The 23,267-nt window shown below is 45.3% G+C and overlaps 1 protein-coding gene across 2 annotated transcripts; it reads left to right on the forward strand.

Annotated features, from left to right (window-relative positions):
• Positions 1-1,264: 1,264 nt before the first annotated feature.
• LOC133903086 (uncharacterized) lies at positions 1,265-13,823 on the forward strand. 2 transcript variants are annotated; one of them, XM_062344436.1, is made up of 6 exons: positions 1,265-1,721; positions 11,845-11,979; positions 12,052-12,094; positions 12,450-12,512; positions 12,679-12,793; positions 13,527-13,823. In XM_062344436.1, the coding sequence occupies exons 1-6, from the start codon at positions 1,396-1,398 to the stop codon at positions 13,667-13,669; spliced, it is 825 nt and encodes a 274-aa protein (XP_062200420.1). In that variant the 5' UTR covers positions 1,265-1,395; the 3' UTR covers positions 13,670-13,823. The 2 variants fall into 2 exon arrangements, with proteins under 2 accessions (XP_062200420.1, XP_062200421.1); XM_062344437.1 differs by lacking the exon at positions 12,450-12,512.
• Positions 13,824-23,267: the final 9,444 nt, after the last annotated feature.

The following is a 23,267-nucleotide window of genomic DNA, read 5'->3' on the forward strand; positions in this document are numbered from 1 at the left end:
TGAAGTCATGATTAAGTAAATGATCGATTTAATGATTAATTAGAACACTGTTTGACGGTTCCTTACAGAAAGGGCAAGGTAGCCGTCGACCGCCTCCTGAGCGCCGCCCAGCCTCAGGGCCCAGCCTCAGGGCCTGACCGTAGGCTGACGACCACCACCCCAACCATGCCGACGACCAAGTGTAACGCGTGACTCCCTAGGCAGGCGCGGGAGGGCAGGGCAGCCGTCAAAAAGGAGGGTGGGCAAGGCCAGTGTCGCATGAGGATCCAATAAGCATGGGAACAGAGACAGAGAAGGGGTGTGGGGATGGAAGTGCGGTAATAGATTTTGGCAAAGGGAATGGAGGTGGGGAAAATGGCACTCGCTCGAGATTGGCCAAAGATGGCGACCAAGTCGATGGGTTTAGCTACTGCTACAGGAATGGTAAATCTGATGCCTAGTTTGCTAGAGCTAGTTTTTTTTTTATGAAATAACTAAATATAGCTATGACCATACATATACCAACTGTGCTAAAATTACTCTTAGTCACCGCTTCTACCTACCTCTGCGTTTGCTTTCTCCCCAATTCTAGGGAGGGGGGGGGGGCTAATCTCAATCCGACACACTCCATCACCATTTATAGAAATATTATTACCTCCTCCTTTACTCCATATACAAAATCCCCCACTATTCGTTCTTCCTAGTCATTGTGCCAGCACACACAACCCTAACCTTGTCAACGAGGGACCAGGATTACTGACATCGAAATCACCGCGACGTCGTCAATGACATGTAGATTCGATCCTACGCGTTAGCAACGACACACAACATAAATCTAATGAGTCAACGAGACCGTTGTCCTTCAAGAGAAAGTTGCAAGGACTTCTAGGGGACCCATGGTGACAAAAGTTTACTGAAATTATGAAAACCCGCAAAACGTCTCTTCAAATTCTGGCAAGTTTATTTATGATTTTATTTTAGAAAGAGGAAAAAAGAAAAGAAAAGGTAAGTACATTCACACCACGGACACAAGTCCGTACTTGACCAGATCCGAACGGGCCACAACTTTCTGCACTCACCCTGTACAACACTCTCTCACTGACATCCGCACCCCACTACACGCTCTTCCCCACCCGTCAGTGACACTCAGCGTCCTCCGCAAAGCCCTCGTCCTTATCCCCAATCCACACCTGCATCGCCTCATCCCACCCGTCCCCATCTGACCATCTCCCCTCGTCGGCGTAGGGCCCACCACCGCCCTGCCCCCTCGCCGTCGCGAGCCGAGCAGCCAGTAGCCGCAGAAATAGGTGCTCCACGTGCGGCCCCCTCCATCACCCAAAAGGTACCCCCGTCTCCCCTCGAACGCGAGGTGTTCGACGGAGGGCCGCTGAAGAGGAGGGAGCGGGCGGGCTGCCCATGTCGAGCGGCGCGGACGGATCTGAGCCCGGCCCGAGGCCGGGGACGGAACCGGGCCGTAAGCTGCCCTTGCAGCAGGCGCCGGCACCGGCGCCGCAGCATGAGGTGGCTGCGGCGGAGGCTGAGGCTCCGGCGGTCACCATCGTGATCTCGCGGCCGGGGGAGGAGGTTCAGGCGCCCGAGGCGAAGGGTGTCGCCCTGGACTCCCCCCCGGAGACCGGGCACGGCAAGGCCACGGCCGCCTCGGTGTCGGTGACCGCCTTGGCGGCCTCGAAGGAGGGGGAGCTGGCGAGGTCCGACAGCTTCGACGACTACGAGCAATGCAGGTAGCCTGTCGGTGGGGGTTTCGATGTGCCAAAGCTCGGATCCTTTTGGTGAATTGCGAATCGGGGAGGGGACGGGAGAGTGGTTTGGTTGGGAGTCTTCTGATTTTGCATGGCTGTCTCTGAACCTACCTGTGACGGCCTTTGGTGATCCCTATTTTGGGGCTTTTCGTTGCCATCTTGCAGTGAAGTGTGAAGTGATTATAGGTGTATGAACCTGTGGGGGGGGGGGGGGGGGGAGGGCGGACATAGATTAAGCATGACATGAACTTTTTTATCATGTAGTAATTGTCATATTCATATCTTGGAATCTCTCTAAGAATATGGACCATGTCAGCTGGACATGTTGATTACCCTGTCTCGCTTTACTGAGTACATAATACTGATGAATTTTGTAAAGTGGCTATAAAGGGGATGCTGAGGTTTAATTCCTGACAATGATTTCGGAGTGTACCAGTCGATAGGTGTGTGAACAACGTTTGCGGTGTGCGCGTGTTTGTGATGAACTAAAGAACATAGGGTTATCTAGTTTCAGGTCTCCTGAAGGATAACAGCTCAACGTCCCGTGTATTTTGTTATCAATATTTGTGAACTGGTTATCCGTCCCTCCCCTTACAAACCGGGTTCTCCTCTCTTATACACTAGAGAGAAGGAGACCTTATAAGTGAGTCCTTTTCTGCTGATACATACCTTAGCTAAATCTCTCACCTCTAGGCTATTTAAAATGTGCGGCACACGTATCCCTTTTTCTTCTGATGAAGCAGCTGAGCCTATCCCACCCGCTGGACACCTCTGCGCCTACATCACTCTGGTCAGTCGGTGCGCCCGTCTCATCATCGGTCTCGCACATACGCCTGTGAAGTAGTCTGACACGCCTGCGAGCTCGTGTCCCATAACCTTCATTGCTATGGGATAGGGTATGGCACCACTACATCGGCCACGACCTGTCCACTGGGGAGGAGTGACTAGAGAAGGAAAACACTTGTGTGGAATGCATTTGGTGAGAATAGACTGGTTTGATGTGTACCTGTCCCTTATGCGGTAGGGATTCTGATCGCGAAGATGCAGACTGGTTGCGTGCGGTGCAACCCTAGTCTGGCAAAGAATATTCTGCCAACTGGTATTGGCTGGTGTGGACCCTCGGGACAGGGGACCCCTCTATTCTATACACCGACAGTAGCCTCCAAGCTCCCTTGCGGATGTGGTGGTTTGAGTGGTTCATCGTGTGGTCGCGGATGGACCTGGTCGCACCACCTGGGTCCTAAGTCAACACGAGTTCACCTTGGGAGTGAACATCAACGCAATTCACTTTTGTGGTGGGCCCACAAAACTGTATCCCGAGGGGAGGTTCTAAACTTCTAAAGAGAGAGAAACATCGTGGGAGAGACATTGATTTCTGTCGAACTTGAGGGAATTTCGGCCCCTAAAGCACGACCTTTCGAAATTCGAGACGGTTGTGCTCCGCGCGATGGTTGGGATATCGTGTTGGCCCTATAAATTGGAAAGCCAACGCTTGCCTATGAATCCTGTCACCATCCCCCACCGCCTCTAAGCCCTTGCCCTTAGAGCCTATCGTTTCTATCTCCACTCATGTTCCTGCAACCACCTCTACTGCTCCCAATGGCGTTGCGCACCGGTTAAGAGCCAGACTTTCCCAAGTCCAAGTGCACCGTGACAAAGCTGAAGCAGATATACGACAATCGTCTGCTCCCTCGTCGCCTTTCTTCGTGGTACCGCTCGGGAGGACATGCTTGCTCCCTGCAGGGGGAGATTGTGTGGTTTGCCTCTTTCTTTTTGGTCGGTCTTGTGCCGTTATTTTTTGAATTCTTCACCACTGTCATCTCCTTCTACGATATCTGTCACATTCATCTCAATCCCAATTCTAACATTATGCTAAGTGTCTTTGCTCATATGTGTGAGAACTTCATTGGGGTCGAGCCATGCCTCGATATCTTTAGGTACTTTTACACGGTCAAGTTGCAGACCGGGCTGGCCACCGGGAGCTGTGGATTCCATCTTCGTGACGGCATCACAGGCTCCTACCTTGAGATGGGCATAAAGTCGTCGTGGTCGGGCTGGAGGGAAGAATGGTTTTATCTCAAGACGAAGGATTCTTTGGACAACATCTGCGTGCCGAACAGACCGACACAGGTCTCCGAGAGATGGGGGAACTCCCTCGCGACCACTCTGGAGCTGTTGAGCCTCGTAGCCTGGGTCAAACATCTTGCGAACACTGGACTGATGGGATCAGATGTTGCCCGTTACTTCATTAAGCGCTGATTGTGCCCTTTGTAGAAAAGAGCACATCCGGCATATATGTATACCGGGAGTGACGACGTCACTAGGGAGAGCTCTCTAGGTAACATCACAACCGCTTCCATGGCGTTCTTTGTTTATTTGTGCGGTGTCTTAAATATCCCTCTTATGTAGATCTCTCTAATGAGTCCGTCAAGTCGCGGGTCAAATTCTTCATGGCGGTGGCCCCGAGGAAGGATGGCCCGCTGCGAGGCACTCCTCCATTGTGCGACCTCTCTCTGTCGGAGAAGGCTCGGCTTAGATTGTTATGTTTGGTCTTTTATCGAAACTTCATCTTCAAGTCTTCTCCTGGGTCAGGGTTTCATGGTTTGTGTCGTCGCAGGGTCTTCTTAAGGCCAATGTCTTGCGTCCAATAATCGACGAGATCACGGAGACCGCCCAAGAAGTTGATCTTGCTACCAACATCCTTTCTCCGCCGCCCAGTGATCTTGCTACCAACATCTGGTCGTGATGTCGGCTCAGCTGGTTGATAAGGCGATTCTGTGAGCGGCGCCGGTCTGCAGAGGGTCGACCAGCATCGCTCTGACCAGACTCGTCCCGACCAGTCTCGCTCCTACCAGACCAGGAGCGGTCAAGTCGTCGTTGGCCCAGCGCCGACACATGGGGGAAGAGACCGGCGGAGGGCCCGTCTACTGCGAAGGCATCCAAACATGCTCGCAGGACGGCGAGCTCCGGCTGTTCGACTGCGGGACTGTCCTTCCTGACCAGCCGACCCAGTGGCTTTATGAGGTCCAGGCTTGTGCTCAGCACTCCAATGCCACGGTAAGGTTTCCGGTTAGGCGCAGATACCTTAAGTTTTCTTTCTTTTCCTGATTTCGTAAATCTGTTGTTGCCACAAGTCCTCGACCCCGCCCACATCCCCGGTTGTAACTCCACCAGTACCTCAACATGTTTTGCCCCTAGCCTGCAGCAGCTCTGACCTTGGGAGCTTTGATCGCGGCTCCCACGCCTGCTGAGCCGATCGTGGAGCCTGTTTTTACCTCCGACCTGCTCTCCCTGGCCACCCGCTTCCCGAGCTTTATCCGCAAGTTGATTGACAATAAGGAAGCATTGGCCAGTAGGTGTGCTGAATTGAAGAGGCAGTTGGTCGAAAAAAAGGAGGTGTGGGTCATGCTCCAGCAAAAGTGTGGTGAGCTCCAATGAGAAAAAGCCGCACTCGCCACCAAACACACCCAGCCCAGGGAGGATGAGAGCACCACTCGTAGCATTCTCCAAGATGCTTTTAAGGTGTTCAAGGAGCCCTTGAGAAGCCTCGAGCTAGAGATCGAGCCGAAGGACTCGCGCATAGCCCAGGCCTGGGCCTATACCACCAAGGTTCTCTCGGAAAAGTTTTCCAATCTCCCGGGTACTTCGGCGGCGAGGGGTGCCGAGGATGTGACGCAGGCGGTGAGGGATGCAGCGCCGTACGTCCTCTGGTGCTATTGCAGCCGTGATCCCAATTTCAATCTCGACCTCATTCGGGAGGAGGCTGCGGTAGCCGGGCCTGTAGCCGAGGAGACTGTAGGAGTGCCAAAAGGCGGTGGACTATGTGGGATCCATCTTCCCGTGGAGGCCGCTGAGGAGTAAATATCAAATTGTAATTTAGGTTTTATATTATGTTTGGATAAAACTTTTTGATTTCTCTAATGAGTTTTGTTGTTACCGCCCTAGACGTAAAAGCCCCGAAATGACTAAAAATCCCTCCCGCTCCGAGCCCTCAACCGCACCTACCGACAACACCCACGACCAGTGCCGACTGAAAGAGGCACGACTAAAACTGGCCGACCCACCTGCTCGCCTCGAACCATGACAACGCTTATTGAAGGTTCCGTTGACCAGCGTATTCGAGAAGTGGTGGCTGAGTGTGAGCTAGGATTTGCGATCGAGTGAGAGAACCTGCAGGGTGATCTTCGAGGTGCGTCGGTCCTACCACCACTTAGCCACGTGTTTGTCCTAGGCTAGCCGTGTGAGACCCAATCGGCTGGCTTCTGTGTGTTATGCGACCTGTTTTATTGACCAGCTTATCGGGAGGAGTTGCTTGCGGCGCGGAGAGATCTGGAGCAGATGGCCAGAGAGAGCGACCAACGGCTAGAATATTTCTATGATCGCCTTAGCGGAGCTTTTACACCTTTCGACTCGCTGTTGCGGTTCGTCGGTGTTCAGGTTAGCCCATCATCTGGAGGCACCGTGACTGGTCATATTTACTTGTTTTTGGCGGCCTCTGAGGAGATGAGTGGCCATGAGGACAGACTACGCGTGACGGTGGGTGACCATTTGCTGGATGTTGGAGCCACTAGCGCCTGTCTTGCCCTAGCCTGTGTCCACGAGCACCTTCCGGATACAAACTGCATCTCGGCAGTCTATGAGGGCTTTGCCGGCGTCACGAAGACCATCGAGGAGCTCCATGAACTTGCAGACTCATATCTGTCCGCTGTTCGCTCCCTTCTTTGGTTTGTTCGGTTCGATCCACTGCTATATGTTTACGGGTCTCGCGTGTACTGAGTAGACTATTTAGATCTAGCCCCCTGGAGCTGCCCGAGTGGTTGTTTTGTAATGAAAGGACCAGTCTTCATGTAAATTTTTCCTGTGTTCGAGCGGCGAGTAGGTTCGAGGTGCTCGACCCTTAGCACGACGAGCCCTTCGGAGGAGACAAGCGCTCGACTTGATTTAGGACTCGTGGCCTCGTGGTTGTCATCCCCTGGATGTCCATACCTTTGATACCGCGCGAGTAGCAATTTTAACTTCCACCCCAACAATACGATCAATCGGGTAGAGCCAAACATGTACGCTGCACAAAAACAAACCATAGATCCTAGGCCCTGTTTGGCACAATTTTTGCTTGTGGATTTTGCAGAAGCTGTGCCAAACGGCAGAATTCTGCAACAGATTATTAATAAACGGATTTTGATAATAAATTGCACAATCCGGATAAGCAGAATTCGCTTTTCACAGGATTCTCCAGGAAGCAAATTGTGCAGAAGCACAAGTTGTGCCAAACATAGCCCTAAAAGCTCTAGCCCCCGACTATCTGGTCGGTCGAAAAACTGTCGACCAGGCGGTCAAGTCTATGAATCAGAAAAACATACAAGCCATGTTCCACGCTCGTCCGAAAGATCCTGCAAAATAGAAAAATAGGCTCGTCTTCGAGTAGCCTTACACATAGAAACCGTGTTCCATGAGTTTGTGTAATTTGTGGTCGGCCTCTGGCCACATCGACCGCGCTAGGTTGGGAAAAGTAGACTATTTTGTAAGACCCCTCCTCCTTTGGGAAGAGCTTGTCACAACGTGCCCTATTTCTGGACTCATCTGAGGTGGAGGTTGCCTACGACCAGTGTTTGCTTCCGCACCCTGTGGTCGCGGTATATCCTGAGGCTCTGTTGGTATCGAGCTGCCCGAATTTTGAGCACGTTCCCGAGACACTTCGCTCAGGTTTGTATCATCCTCTCGTCACGTCACCTGGTCGTCGTCCGAGTAGTTGGCCACTTAAAACGATTGAAAGGTGATCTCAGAGGGAAGCATTGCCTCTGCGGCAAAAACAAAGAAGAAAGGGGTTTCAATTGTAGCCCTACTAAGGGTTGTTCGCAGCGACCATAGGACTGTGGGTAATTTGTTCACCTAGCGTCTTGAATAGCTTTTAAGCCGATCGAAGATTCGGGTTTTGATCCCTTGCAGTATCATCTCATTAGCCCTTTTGACATGTCTTTTGCATTACGGGTGTGCCACCGACGCATAGCAAATTTTGGTCCTGATCTCTTCGCAGTAGTTTGGAAAGTACTACTGGCGAACTAAGTCTCGTTATCTGTGATTATGCGATTTGGACTGTTAAACCGCACTATCAGCCCCCGTATGAACTTAATCGTTGTTGCGGTGGTGATATTCCTGACAAGCTCGATCTCTATGCACTTAGTGAATTTGTCGATTGCCACGAACAGGAATTCAAAACTGTCCAGGGCTTTTAGAGAACGGTCCCATGATAACGAGCCCCTAGATAGTGAAAGAACAAGAGTGGTACGGTTTGATGTGCTTGGGCCGATAGTTGGGCATATCGACCATGGTTCTAACATGACCCGCACCGTTTTCATCGGTTCGCAAGCATCCTAGAGGGCCGTGGGCTAATAGAATCCTTACCGGAACGCTTTCCCGACCAGAGTGCGGTATGAAGCGCAACCACCACATATGCCTTCGAGGATGTCAGGGAATGTTGTGCTCCTCCCTTCTTGAGTGATGTATTTCAGTAAAAGGTCGTTGCTCTTTTGGCGGTAGAGGCGTCCCTCTATCCGAGAGTATTTGTGGTTCTGCCACGTGACCCTTTCTGCTGACCCATCATCGTTAGGGGTTGCTTGATTCTGAAAGTAATCCAAGATTTGGTCAATTCAGGTTGTACCCGAATCGAGCAGGACGACCACATGATGGCATCTCAGGTCGACGGCACCGAAGGAGACGTTGCTTCTGAAGGTGTGGCCTTTGGTGCTCCGTTTCCATGCGGAGCATCCCTTTCACTTCGGCCTGAGACCGCGGTGAGTGGTCGTGTGAATCTTTTTTCAAAGACTCCGATCGGGACATGTGCGCAAGAAGAGGTTAGACGGATTAGCTCATCGGCTAGAAAGTTGTCCTTACGAGGGACGTGATAGACTTCAAAATTGAAGGAGTGTAACTCTAGTTTTCTTATTTCGGAGAAGTATGTTGCCATCGTTTGGTCCGGGCATAGGAAACCCTCTGCACCCGGTTTACAATCAGTAGCGAGTCCCTTATCGCTAGTGGGCGTCTTAGCCCTCGTGCAAATGTTACTCGTATTCCAGATAAAAGGCCCTCATACTTTGCAACAATGTTTGGTGGTTTGAAAATTTAATTGAAATGTGTACCTAAAGGTGTCGTAGGCGTGTGGAGTCGAGATCGCTTCAGCCCCAATCAACGTGCACGACCTATCGACATGTGTCGTCCTGTGCCTGTTTGTCCCTAGTTGTAGAAAACCCTCACTGCTCGACGACCAATATATCTCCCGTGACCTGTGAGGGTAGCTGCAAATAGGGCAACGACTCCTCGTCTGGTTGTGGAGTGGTCAGTACAGGAGGAGAAAAAAGGGGTCACATGTTGGGATCCTGGAAGGCTATCTCCGTTCCTGGTATCTGCCGGAAGTGGTAGTTCTTTCTATTAGAAACTTGAAGAGCGAAAGACCCTTTTTCCTATCCTCGAGATGACCCTACCCAAAAGGCAACACATTCGATTAGTTTCAGGGTACTATCTTACTTGGTTGAGGATTTTGCTTGGCTGATGGTTCCGGATCACGCCGGAGGCGCGCAGGTCAGAGGGTTGGCTATCCCCGTTACCGAGGGAGGACGAGATCTTTCCTGCCGTGGTTCTTGACGATCGCGACCATCACCCATCCTACCGACGGACGTGGTACTTGCCGCCGCAGTTTGGCGTCATGTCTCGAGGGGGGAGCCCCCGGCATTCCTGCAGCGTAACGGCCTTGGTGATGACGCTGCCAAAGACCGCGTCCTCTATGGCAGTTCCTTCGGGCGACGTTGTGGTGGTTGGGGTGTGTCAGAGCGTCCTTGTGTCCAGCATTGGTCTGGTTCCCCTCTGGGCACGTGTCCTGAGGATCATCGTCGGCACCTGGAACACAAAAGCCTCCGTTGCCCTCCCGTCGCATGAACTGTCATGCAAATTTTCCGTTGTGTCTCAGAGCCTTCGGACTCTGATCTGGTGGCCCATACCTAGGGCATACCGGTCCCATCTGGGTCGTACCCCATGATGAACACCTCACGGTGACCATGGTCCTCAAAACGAGAATCAGCGGTGACTGGGGTCCTTAGAACGGGAATTGCCGTGGATCCGATCATGGGTAGTCCAATCTAATCTCCAACGCTTACCGAAACGCACCCCCTACCTGGCACGTAAACTGTCGAGGGTTAATTCCTAACAATGATTCTGGGGTGTACCGGTCGATGGACGCGTGAACGATGCTTGCGGTGTGCGTGTGTTTGTGATGAACTAAAAAAACACAGGGTTATTCAGCTTGCGAGCCTGTCCCGTAACGTTTAATACTACGAGACAGGGTATGGCACCATTGCGCCGACCATGGCCTGTTCGCCGGGGAGGAGTGTCTAGGGAAGAAAAACACTTAAGGGGATGCATTTAATGAGAATATACTGGTTTGATGTGTAAAGGCTGGTCGCGGGATCCTTTATGCGGTAAGGATCCTGGTCCACTAGTCGCGGGAATCCCTTATGCGGTAAGGATCCTGGTCGCGCGGTGGGATCCTGATCTGGAAAAGAATCTTCTGTCAACTGGTATTGACCGGTGTGGGCCCAAAGGATAGGGGACCCCTATTCTATACACCAACAAGGGATGAAAGTTGTTCATCACTTATGACATGCCAACAATAAGTTTGCGAACATGTTAATTGCCCGTTTGTCGCCTTATCGGTATCTTCATTTGCTCTTCCAGGTGTATGTGATCTGTGCTGGTGTAGTCAAAATGCTAAACTGCTAATTCTCATGATGTCCATACAATAGTGCAGTTAGGCAGTACCAATGGGACTACAAGCAAAAATTCTGGGTGGTTAAGCCATCTAAGGGTCAATTTGAGCAGTGGCGAAGGATCAAGTAGGCCAACATGGGCCATGGCCGCCCATACAAAACAGAATTTCTTTAGAAGAAACACTAGCAATTGGACACATGTTATACTTTGCTATGTACATTTGCACTCCCGGCCCTCCCCTACATGATTCAAGCTCCACCACTGAATTTGAGGGGTGTGGGCTTGAACGTAGGTAAGGCAGGTTAAGTTTCCAAATGCAGTTGGGCTGACCCTTCATTGTATAAGCAAACCCTTAATGGTATTTGAAATGGTTTGGGCTTACACCAACTTCGTGCTCGACCTTCACCGAGCAGGTTGTGATATTTTTCCTGTTTGTTATAGACTAGGACACCGTAGATTCAACAAATGTTCTATGGTGTTTAGTTCTTAGCTATTAAAGGCTAACTAGCAGCTATGAGGTTGCAGGTGAAAAAGAATATGAGAAGCATGCTGATAAGTTATAACCAATATCTGGCTAAACATTTCATGTACCAAATGTGCTGTGTGCATGGACTTTACCATTGCTTGGCCATGTATTCATGTTCTCTTGGGATCTTCTTTTACTCAGTACAAGCAATAACACATGACACGTCCATCCTCTTTCTTATGGTCAAATCATCATGGTGCTTTATTTGACATGTCTAATTATTCAAGGGAGCCCTGCGTTTTGGCAATTCTGGCTTCTTATGATCCATTACACTGAATATTTATCGATTTTCGAGCTGTTTAATTGTTCCCAATATAGTCACTGGGAATCAATAATGGTTAGTAGTGTTCAGACTTTGCGCTTTGGGCCACTTGTTTGACAGAAGCAATACTCTATGCTCTAAATAAGGCAGGTCCCAACTAAGGTACCTTGGGACTGAGCAGTTACCCTTGTTTGACAGGAACAATGTACAGTGCATTGGCGATGAATCTTTTGTTCTCTTATGGTGGCATAGTGTTGAGCTATGTTTTGTTTGGTGCAGTAAGTTAATAACCCTGGCATTTCTTGGTATATAGATCATTTTTACTGTTATACATTGCAATGCCATCCATTCATTAGGCCCCTGTTTTTCTTGACATTTTAGGCAATGTGCGGTCAATATCTAGGTCTGATAGTTGAAAGTCATGTGAAATGCACATCCAAGGTCCCTCCTTAGTTACCTACTGGCATCTACTTTACATTCAAAATTTGTATATTCCTAGCCCTTTTTTGCTCATTGCCTTCTTATTTCTTCCGGAGGTTTAATATTTGTCACTTCTGCAGAATTTGTCAGCAGAAGACAGAAGAACCTCTTGTAGATCTTGGATGCAGATGTCGTGGTGATCTTGCAAAAGCTCACCGCACATGCATTGATATTTGGTTTCGTACTAGAGGTTCAAACAAGTGTGAGATATGCCAGTAAGTGTTATACATTGATGGTTCTTGACTGTTGCAAATTATTTTGATGTACTGATGTTCCTTGCTACACAGGCAGGTGGCTGTCAATATTCCCCCTCCAGAGACGCAAGCAAGTGTATGCTTACTATTTTGCGTTTTATATCATTCAAGATGTATTGGACCATTTGAAAAATGTATGCTTCCTAGTTCCTATGTTTATCGTTTATCAGCTATGCTCTAAGTAAGGATAAATTGATTTATGTTTATGTCTAGCCAAATTAAACTACCTATTGTTAGCTTATTTGTAGTTTGAAGAGCACCTCATTGCGCATACCAAGTACTGACTTCTATTGTCTGTATTGTTGAGGATCTTTGTTTCACAGTTACATAAATAAAAGGCCATCCTGAAATTTGAGTAGGCACACTATTGATAGAAGTACAAATCCAATTCCTCTTTCTAGTTGTGAAATTTACTTGTTTTCATTCAACAGACAAGTTATTGGGTTTGGAGGGTTGATTCGACTTATGGAAGGGGCCAAGGAGGACGTGAAAGGGTATTTTTATGACTGGATACGATAAATAAGAAACAAATGCACTAATTTGACTCTATCTGCCAAAATAAATTTGTAATCAAGTAATCATGTGCAAGTTTTCAATTTTGTTGAACTTGTGCATATCATTCTGCTTCATATTTTATTTTCTTTCTCTTTGTGTGTGTAGGGATGGTTTAGCCCACTTTGGGTTGCATTTGCAATTCTGATTGGGGGACTCTTATTGGATGTGCTGATATCTGTTTCTCTTGGTGTTTCCGCACTTCCTGTCAACATAATAATTGGTATGGAACAATATTTAGGCCTACCACATTCCAATGTTCTTACAGTTATGTTATTATTTACATTTTGTTGAATTAAGAAAATAGACAGATTGATGATTGGTTAGTCTCCTATTTCGAAAAAAAAACGTTCATCTGCCATCACTAGATTCATGGATTGGGCAAATAGGACTTGGAACGGCACTTATTTCATGTAAAAGCATCATTACAAGTTACTGGAGGAAATTGAGTCACATGTGATGTGATACTTATTTTCATGTGCCATCATGTTCACAAAATGGCCGACCTATCGATCTTACTTTATCTGATAGTCATAAATTTGAAGGCTTAGGATTTAGCCTTAGGGTCTTAACAACAAAGGTACAGATTTGCACGGGAAGACAAGCGACTCAAAACATATGAATTCCCAGCAAAATTGAATAAATAAAGCACTGGAATAACTAGAGGTTCTTGCAATACTTATTGCTATTTTCTGTGAGTAGTGAATGGGAGATACTATGTATGTAGCAGCGAAGTCAGTTTGACAATGCAGATTATGTGCCACTAGGGACAGTAATGTTCCCCTGAAATACGTCCCATTAGAAATCAATATGTTTGTTATGCGTCATAACATTGGTTCTATCGATGACAGGATAGACTGGGGTTATATTCTCTTTTGATCAATTTTCTCGTCGTTGTTTCTGCATCGTTTCACTTGAAGAAGATGTTCATTGACTCACCTACCTTATGTTCGCAGGCGTTCTTATTGTTCTCGGTTTGGGCACCGCCCTTCGGCTAGCCCTGGAGTGCTGCCAGGAATGGGGCTCGAGGAGAAACCTAGGCAACATGCCGAGGCTGGAGAACATACCACCGACCGGGTACCACCCTGCAGTAGTATAGTTAGGCCTGTAAATAGCATAGGGACACGATTCTGCTGGCTTTTAGATTCCACTCGCGATAGCATAGTTCACACGTTGCTCGTTGAAACGAGCTCGAATTCAGAGCTTGTTGATTACCATCAGATCATGCAACAATTAAAATGCCCAGTTCCTGATGTTCACTTGTCACGGCCTCGGGCACGTGTTCATGCCAATCCAGTTATGGACGGTGCTGTCTAAGTTGGATTATTCGTCAGTGCTAGGTTTCTCCTGCCACGTAAGGTTTACGCGATGTTTGGTGTGCTCAGGTTTGCTCTGGTAACTTCAGTGACTGTGAAGGCCGTTTGTGTCCATGATGGTTTCAAAAGCTTTTTTAGCGAACGTGGTCTATTTATGATATATATATATATATATATATATATATATATATATATATATATATGTGTGTGTGTGTGTGTGTGTGTGTGTGTGTGTGTGTGTGTGTGTGTGTTGTGTGTGTGTGTGTGTGTGTGTGTGTGTGTGTGTGTGATTTTTCTGATTAATGATAATATAGTTTATAGGATTAATATTTGTGTTAAGTATATGTTTTACTAGGACTTATGGATGCAATAAAAGAAAAAGTCATTAAAGCTAGGGAAAAAGATGAATGAATTGGATTTGTTCTATAAATTTTAATATGGTTAAATGGGATGGTTTTTTAAATAATTATGTAGAGGGCTTCACAAGTTTTTATAGAGTCTAAGGTTATTAAAATCAGAGTTTGGAACGAAAAGTTATATTAAAAATACAAAGTGATAGTCTATTGAAAAATGAACTTATAGGATGATTCTATGTTTAAAAAATGTACTCATGGGGTGACTCGGTGTTAAAAAAATGAACTCGAAGGATCATTTGGTGTTCATAAAAATGAATATGCTGAATGTTTTTGTGCTCACAAGCAGTATACATCGGACATGGGCCTTAAAAGAGCTTGGTTGGCACCTTAAGCACATAGGAATATAAAAATGAACTTAGAGGATCATCTGTTGTTTAAAAAAATAGAGTTTTAACTGCTAGTTTTTTATAGAGTACACACTATATGGTTCAGTGTTTGTAATGTTGTACACGTCGGGTCATTCAGTAAGAACAACAAAATATAACTGTGAGAGCAACGACTAGTTCGCAAGGTTGAAACTATAAATACTCATCAACTCGATCATTTGAGTGTGCTGGAGTTTAGAAAAGCTCACATACACCTAAGAAGATATTCAAACCATCAAAGTGCTAAAAGTTATCATATAAAGCAATTATCACAAGATTATGGAGTGATTAGTGCTATTAGCCTAAGAAAGAGTTGTTGTTAGGTATTGCTTGAAAATGCATCTAGCCTTTATATGTGGTTTTGGTATTTATGACAACACCTATAGACTAACAACGTTATTGGGAATTGTTAGTAGGTTGTTTCATATGTGATACATGCAGGACATATATGCATGAGCTCTAGGTGAATGGGGAGATTGAAAGTGCATCAAGATGAATGAGCTCTAGGTGATGCTCGGGGATGTATAGTGATGCTTATGAGGAAAAGGAGAAGCGCAAGAATATTGATGATAAAGTGTAAGTGCTAAGTTATTTATGGAGATCAAGTTACTAAAAGTATGATATTGTCAATTGAGTTTTTATGAAATAACGTAGGTACCTTGTACTTGAGAGCTAGTTGGGGTTAGGTTCTATAAGAAGGCATAAGTTGAATTGAGATATTCTATATAGCAAGATGTGAAGAATAAGAACTGGACTCCATATATGATAAAGTGAATGCCTTGAATATGTTGAATACAAATTAGTTTTCTATGACAAGACAGTGAAGGGCAAGTAAAACTCGACTGCGATGGACAATCCAATGGTGAATGGCAAGCAAATGGCTTGGCGACGAAGGACCAAGGTGGTGATGAAGAGCAAGTGAAGGTGAAGGCTTTACGCTAATGAACCATGTGAGGCTATGAGAAGCTATGAGTGATTCGCATTAACCATATGAAGAATTAAGAAGATATAGAATGAAGAATATATGGAAGTTGATAACCCTCAAAGTTTAAATAAAAGAAGCGGTACTTGAAGGTAGCCAAAGGCTCAAATTGGTTCAAATGAGTTTTATCTTTGAAATTGAGTATAGGTATGTCACACTACTAATAGGAATGTAACGTAGAGCTAATTGTCGTGTCTCAATGCTCACGAGTTTTCTAACCAACCCAAAGTGAGAGTTTGAGGTGTCTGAATTGGGTTTCGGATCGTTCCTAGTTTGATCCAATGTGTTTGAGGCTATGAATTCAGTTGGTATATGTAGCCCTCTGAATAAGTTTTCCGTAGAGTCCAAAATCGTTGAAATCGGACTTTGAGATCAAAAGTTATCGCTGTTTTTAAGGGCCAGCTGTGCTGAACTCGGATACTTCGGGTTGACCCAGATACTTCAGGTTATCCGGAGTCTTCGGGTGAGGTTCTGAGTTGAGGTATCGGTTTGAGCCTTTTTAGTTTACCAGGAGATTCCGGGTTGACCAAGAGACTCTAGGTCAGTTAAAAAAAGTGCTGTAACGGCTAGTTTTTAGGGTTAGGTATTTATACCCTCTCACCCCCTCTTTTGGTTGCTGCTGGTACTCCCTACAAAATACTCAAAGGTAGGTATTTATACCCTCTCACCCCCTCTTTTGGTTTCTGCTGGTACTCCCTACGAAATACTCAAAGCTAAAGCCAAAAGAACTCCTTCCCGCTCCATTTTAGTGAGAGATTTGAGAAGAAAAGTGAGTTGGGTTGAGAGATTAAAAGATTGAGTGCAAGTGAGCTAAAATCTATTCTTAAGCACTCGAGTTCATCAACAAGAAGTTCATCGTCGTATTTGTTACCCTTAGAGCTTTGAGCTCCTAGTCAGCTAGGCGTCGCCGATGAGCATCCAAGGTTGTGGTGTGCTGTGGGAAGTTTGTAAAGGCTTTGATTTCTCCTCCGCAAGAGAAGAAATCAAGAGTTGAAGCCGAGCTCAAGTGTGATCGAGCTTAGAGAGGAAAAGGGTTGAGAGAGACCCGACTCAAGTGTGACCGAACCTCTCAATGGAGAAGTAGGAACCTCTAGAGGACATGTCCGAATTTCGGGAAACAAATCTTGTGTCTCCTCTCTTATTTCTTTGTTCTTGTGTTCTTGCTCAATATTTGTGCATATTACTCGAACTATTTGCTCGTGTGAAATTGATTATAGATTCTCCGTGAATTTACTTAGAATCATCGCTTGGAACATACGACTTCACTTGGTTTGAGCTAGAACTCTTTATACAATGTTTAATTTCTGCTGAACCCAGAGGTTTTGGATTTAACACGGATACTCCGGATACTGTACAATCAGTTCTGAACCCGGAGTATCCGGGTCAACCCGAAGTCTCTGATGAACAGTATTTTCAGGATTTTTCAATTAGAGTTTTCTTACATATCTTTTGCTAGAATTGAATAATTTTTGTCATCTCAGGATTGTAACTTTCACACTTATTTAGGGTCATTGTGCACTAGTTGAGCCTAACATATTTAGTACTTTTACTTGTGAAAAATCCGTTAGTTTATTTTCCACTGCAAGTTTAGGCCAATGGTAAAAGGGACGAATTTTTGTAAAAATGCATATTCACACCCCTATATGCGACATCGTTGTCATTTCATTGCTTCCTCACAGAGCATCAGTGCTGAAACTTTTTCAGCTTTCACATGTAATCCTATGCTCCAGCCCCAGCCATGCCCATGCACTCAATCTATATATCAGCCCCCAGCCACCATAAATAACCATACCCTCATCCATGGATATGCCAGTCCATCCTTAACTCTCTCAACTACAATATTATGAGGAACCGTCCAAACAATATTTGAAATAATCATTAAGTTGATCATTTACTTATTCACGATTTCAACGATTAACCCGAATACCGCTCCGATAGTCCCGGCACGTGTTTTGTGCCCAAGATCGGAACACATGCCTTCCAACATAATGCATCACAACATAGCTTAATAAAGAGTGAGTAATTAACATTATATTACAAGTTCTTTAAACATGCAACGGTTTCTAATAATTTACAGCAAAAGGGAAAACAACTACGCAGCGGAAGAAACCTATACAACAAAAGAGAGAGCGGTGTCACATGCCCTTAGGCACCACCTCAAAAGCACGACCTCCTAGAGTAGGATGAACTACTCTTGCCCGCCACCCTGATCGGCAGGCACGAAGTATCTAAAGACAGCCTCTTCCTTGGCAGCAGCAATACTTGCATCAACTTAAGGGCATCACCCTGAGTACGAAGGTACTCGCAAGACTTACACAATATGAGTATATAATATTTCGACTCCAAGAATTATGCATTGAGTTGTTAGCAAGGACAGGCTATAAGGTTAAGTAAAACATATGCGGTAGGCAACCTAGATATATATGTGTGAGCACCTATAGTTAACTAAATATGCCATTCTACCATGTAATAACCAACTGAACATAAATAAAACTGTAACATAAATGTAACATACGTACTTGAACATATAAGTAAACCGAACCAATTCATCCACCACCATAATAACCGAACCATCAACCACATATCCGAATCATCACCCACAAATGAGAACTCTACGACCGGGTGCAAATGAAACAATAGTATGCTCATGATCGAGAGCACGACAGTTCAAACTGTTTATACTCCCTGCAGGGGGATACTCTTGGACACACACGACACGAGGACCATACGGCTTATACCACCCGCTAAAGTGCACACAAGGGGGCACTCATGACAACCTTTCCCAACTAGCCCTAACCGTGTGGATCGTGCATCGCTTGGCGCGGCGATACTAGAACTACTCCCGGAGCAAACTAGTACCACTTACAAACCTGCCCGCTCACATCGTCGATGTTCAGGCCCACAAAACCACAGCTATGAAGGTATTTGGCTAGCCTTACCATTAGATCGACATATAGTGAGTAAGGTAAGTGCTAAAGTCAACTACCCCGATGACCAGCCTTAAACGATACAAGCGGTCTACGGTGCCCGAGTTCCTCTCCCGAACTACCCCCAGGACTTTCCTTTGAGGCAGACATCACCCCTAACACTGCCCACATCTCGTCTCATACTCACCACTCATCCAACCAACATCCACATAACCATATACGAGAACAAGTAGTAAGCCCTAGCTCGCGAACAGTGGTCGAACCATTGCTTGTCTTCTACCGAGGACCTATGCATTGCTAAGCATTTCGATCGACTCTTAGACATTTACCACGTTACGAAGGCTACAAGGATATAGATGAACAATTCAAGGTAGGGATTATGCAATCAACATAGGTTCTACCCATAAAAATCCAACATCGACTCCCCATACTTGCAAACCTATACATAAGCGTAGTTTATCAATATTTAGATTTCATTCAATTCGACAAAGGTGCAATATGATAGATGCTTGCCTTGATGCTTAGGTGGCTGCCTAAAGTTACCCATGCAACACTCGCAGAAATCCAGAAGATTGGAGTCATCTTCGACCACAGTCGTCTCCCGCTCCGGCTCCTTGTTCGCTAAGCAAGAACGCATGCAATGATGAGCATGAATGAATGCAACAATGCTCAATAACATGCCCAAAGTATAAGACATGCAAATCAATGTAATACTAAAAGATATAAACAAAATCTGGAAAATAATAGCCATCCGGAGTATCCGGTTGGTTCGGAGTATCTAGGTTCGGACTCTCCGGGTGAACCTTCAGAAAAGGCGCTCTGTTACCGCTTTTTTCTTGTCTGACCTGGAGTATCCGGGTGAATTCAGAATATCCGGGTTCCGGAGCCTCCAGGCCATCCTCTGGTGAAGGCTCTCGGATAGCCACTATTCTAACTTAACCCGGAATCTCTAGGCTGGTCCGGATTATCCGGGATGTGCCGGACACTCCGGGTGAGGCTCTGGGAGAGGCTCTCTATTATTCGTTAACGCAGCTACCCAGAATCTCTGGGCTTACCCGAATTATCCGGGTGATACAGACTTGGGCTCTTCCACAACTTTCCCCTCAGTGATTTGACTCACTTTACAAATATATGCTACACAAACATGTATATGCCCTACCCAAAGGATTCTAAACCCATCTTGCACTCTAAACCCTAATCAATTTTGAACACAATTTGACGGACGATTTCTGCTTAACCCAAAGTATCCGGGTGAGGCCAGAATATCCGGGTCAACCCAGAAAACTACTCTCGAGTGGATTTTTTGGTCGATTCAAATTGCGATCTTTTCCAAGCCTAAAAGGAACATGTTAGGGATAGTCCAAAGGTCCTGAAACTTACTCATCAACTAGCAACACGACTCTAGAGCTCATATTCGCCAAAAACTCTATTTTTGCTCCAAAAAGCTCAAGAACACTAAGAACTTCAAGAACTACTCGATTCTATCATGAAAATGAAAATGGATTGGATAGATGAGCAGCTCATGAGCTAGAGAATGCAATGGTACCATATGCATACCTTAAATCCTCCTCTTGAGCCCGAATTTGAGGGAGAAAGAGAGAGTTTGAGAGAGAGTGGGGGTGCTCCTCTTGCCTTGGCCGGTTGGAGCTCGGCAGCAGGTGGGAGAGAGAGAGGGAATGGGCTGTTGCCCATAGAGAGGTGGGGTGGTCGGCCCATATGTGGGGCCCACGTTTTAGAGAAAAGAGTCTGTTTTGACTGCAAATTTTATTCTTTTTCCTCCCAAATTTCTTTTCTCTCATCAAATTAACTTTTAACGAAGTGCATTAGTATTCTGGATTACAATTACACAAAATTAAATGTAATGCTTAAAAAGCATCATTATGCTTAATTGTGTGATTAAGGATTTGGGACGTGACAAATATCTTCCTCAACTCTACCAAACCCACCCAAAAAACATTTGGGGATTTTCATCCCCCAGGGGGTCGAACTGCGATGTGCTTCTGTGGCGACCCTTGTAGGCTTCGCAAGTCCTAGGACAATCTCCTACATCTATGGTCTACGCTTCTTCATATGTGCTAACTACCAGTACGACAAGCCTCGACATGGACCGTATGAGTACCCACGGTATAGCGCCATACATCACTCATGTGGCACTCTCTCTATGATTTCATGTACTATTTTACTAATCTCTCATCTTCTTTCATATGTCTAGTCTCCTCCACCTCTATGTGACTTCATAGAATGGCTGGATATGGAGCAAAGTGACGGCCAGAAGCAGTGGGTCCAAATGAGCATGCGGTGGAGGAGAGAAGCGTACGAACGTCGGGAGTACGAGCAACAGCAACAGGAACTACAGCTTAAGCATCAGGAGGAGGGCAGCGGAGGAGCGCGCCGCGGCTGAAGCTCGCAAGGATGAGAGGGAAAGGAAACGGGAGAGGGCTTGTCGCGCTAAGGCTTCGGGCCCTGACGCTCTAAGAAAGGGCAAATATCCGAGTTACACTCATCAGAGACCATCTTTTGTAACCCGACCTAGTTTCATTCCTTAAGGCATGTTAGGATTAGCAGCGGCATGCCATTAAGTTAGTCGTTAGGCGTCCCGTACATGCCAATATCTGTTGTCGTCATCTTTTATAGTTATTGTCCATTCACGCACCGACGAAAAACCTCATATCAAATTTAAGGTTTATCTGTGTATGTAATCTCTATGCCAATTTATATGGTAATTGTTCTTCACAACTATTAATGTTCGATAATTTAGAATTTGTATCCTCCCAACGTTAATTCACTGCAAAATTACCTTGCAGAATTCTTTCCAACAAGTTTTAATATTAACATAAAATGATAAAAAATACATATAAATGGAGCATTTCAAATGCTTAATATTAATATGACAACCAAGGATTTGTGGATGTTAAATTATTATTTTTTACACTGAATTAAGAAGAGAATATCACATAAAATGATAAAAATGCATATAAACAAAGCATTACAAAGGAATTCACTTTTTCACCAAATAATATAGGGTTGAAAACATTTTAAGAAATTAGTACATCACATGAGAAGAATATTAGTGATTTTTTCTACATTTTTGAGAATTTATTTGAGGCAATAAATATTCCTAGATTTTGTAAATTTGGCTTACTTGGAGAATTTTAATTAAATATTGGCTCAGGCTTTTTAATCAAACCAATTAAAATGGGTTACAATTGTTGGACTATCTTTTAAAAAAACAAATTGTGATTTTTGAGAATTTACAAATGCTGGCACATGCCGTATTCGGCACCTGAGGTTTTTGAGATTCCGAAATCGGATTTTCGGTATTTGAGGTGCCAAATATACATATGCTAGATTTGTGAATATGCCGGTCTGTTGAATATTTTAGCAAATACGCGGACATATGTTGTATTTTTTTGGTTTTTGAGATTTCAAAATTGGATTTTCGGTATTTGAGCTACCGAATACAAATGCTAGATTTGTAAATACGCCGGTCTGTTGTCTATTTTAGCAAATACACGGGCATATGTTGTCTATTTTTGCATTTTTTTTCCCCGAGCCAGCAGTACATAAGAGCGCCGAGGCCACCTTGTTGAGGCACGCAGTTGCGCGGTGAGCACAAAGCTAACTATTCTTTCGCCTTATACCCTGTCGCACCACGTCGCTCCGCTGCCCATCCCACGGGTAAACCGGTATACTCTAGACGACGTGTACCCGTGGGTGATAGGTTTGGGACTAGTCCTTCACTCACGGGCGTTCACGGGTATACCTACGGACGGGTAAAAAACTGGTAGGTACAGATATGAGTAAGCACTATCCGTACCCAATTGCCATCCCTATCGCCCACTGGTCACTGTCACATACCGAGAGCCTCCACATGCAGAGGACTCATCGGGCATCCTGAGGATTGCGATATTACCACTTCATAGTCGCGTTGCTGAATCATCCCCGTGCCCAGGGCCGTGATCTTCTACCTAGCGTCCTCCTCCAAATAAACAAGGTATGTGACCTCTTCATGCACACTAATTGTTTGTTGAATTGCCGTTTAAGATAAATTATATAGTTCAACTAGCAAGGTTATCCACGCTAATAGCGTGGCTAGTCCCGTTGCAATATTTTATGACGATAACTTTTAATTAAAAATTAATCTATTTAACTTTTTTACGAGATTAGTGTCATTTAGTTACAAAACCCATAAATTAGAAGAAAAGATAAAAATTATGTTAGTGAAAGGGAAAATTATTTATGCTTCAAACTTAGGGGCATTTAACTTTTTGCCACTTTTACGTGGTGAGTAGTAACAAATTTGCCACCCTAGCCTATATTCAGTGACTCAGATGACCCCACATGCCAGTGAGAGATAGAATTGGTACACGATAAGAGTGACAAATAGTTAAATAATCCCCAAACTTGTTGCGTTTTGATCAACGGATGAAATTGTTCGTTAGGTGTAAGCAGGCTAACCAAAATCAGATATATTTGTCTTACTTGTGTGTTGTGTCTTGCCTGCTGAATGCTTGATGTAAGGATCTTGAGTTACACACTGCTTCTTAATTTATTATCTTAGTAAGAATTTTAGCTATTGATTAATTGTATTTACATGAACTTTTTATTTATGTATTTTACTTTTATAGTAATTTGATTTTTTTTTAAGATTGTATTTGATATGGATCTTTTTTTATATATTCTAACCACAA

The sequence above is a fragment of the Phragmites australis genome, chromosome 21 (assembly GCF_958298935.1).
Source record: "Phragmites australis chromosome 21, lpPhrAust1.1, whole genome shotgun sequence".
Taxonomy (NCBI): domain Eukaryota; kingdom Viridiplantae; phylum Streptophyta; class Magnoliopsida; order Poales; family Poaceae; genus Phragmites; species Phragmites australis.

Coding starts and splice junctions, on each gene's coding strand:
- LOC133903086 (XM_062344436.1), top strand. CDS start 1,396: ATGTCGAGCGGCGCGGACGGATCTGAGCCCGGCCCGAGGCCGGGGACG. Junction 12,095..12,449: donor CTCCAGAGACGCAAGCAAGT/GTATGCTTACTA, acceptor TTCATTCAACAG/ACAAGTTATTGGGTTTGGAG. Junction 12,513..12,678: donor GCCAAGGAGGACGTGAAAGG/GTATTTTTATGA, acceptor TTGTGTGTGTAG/GGATGGTTTAGCCCACTTTG.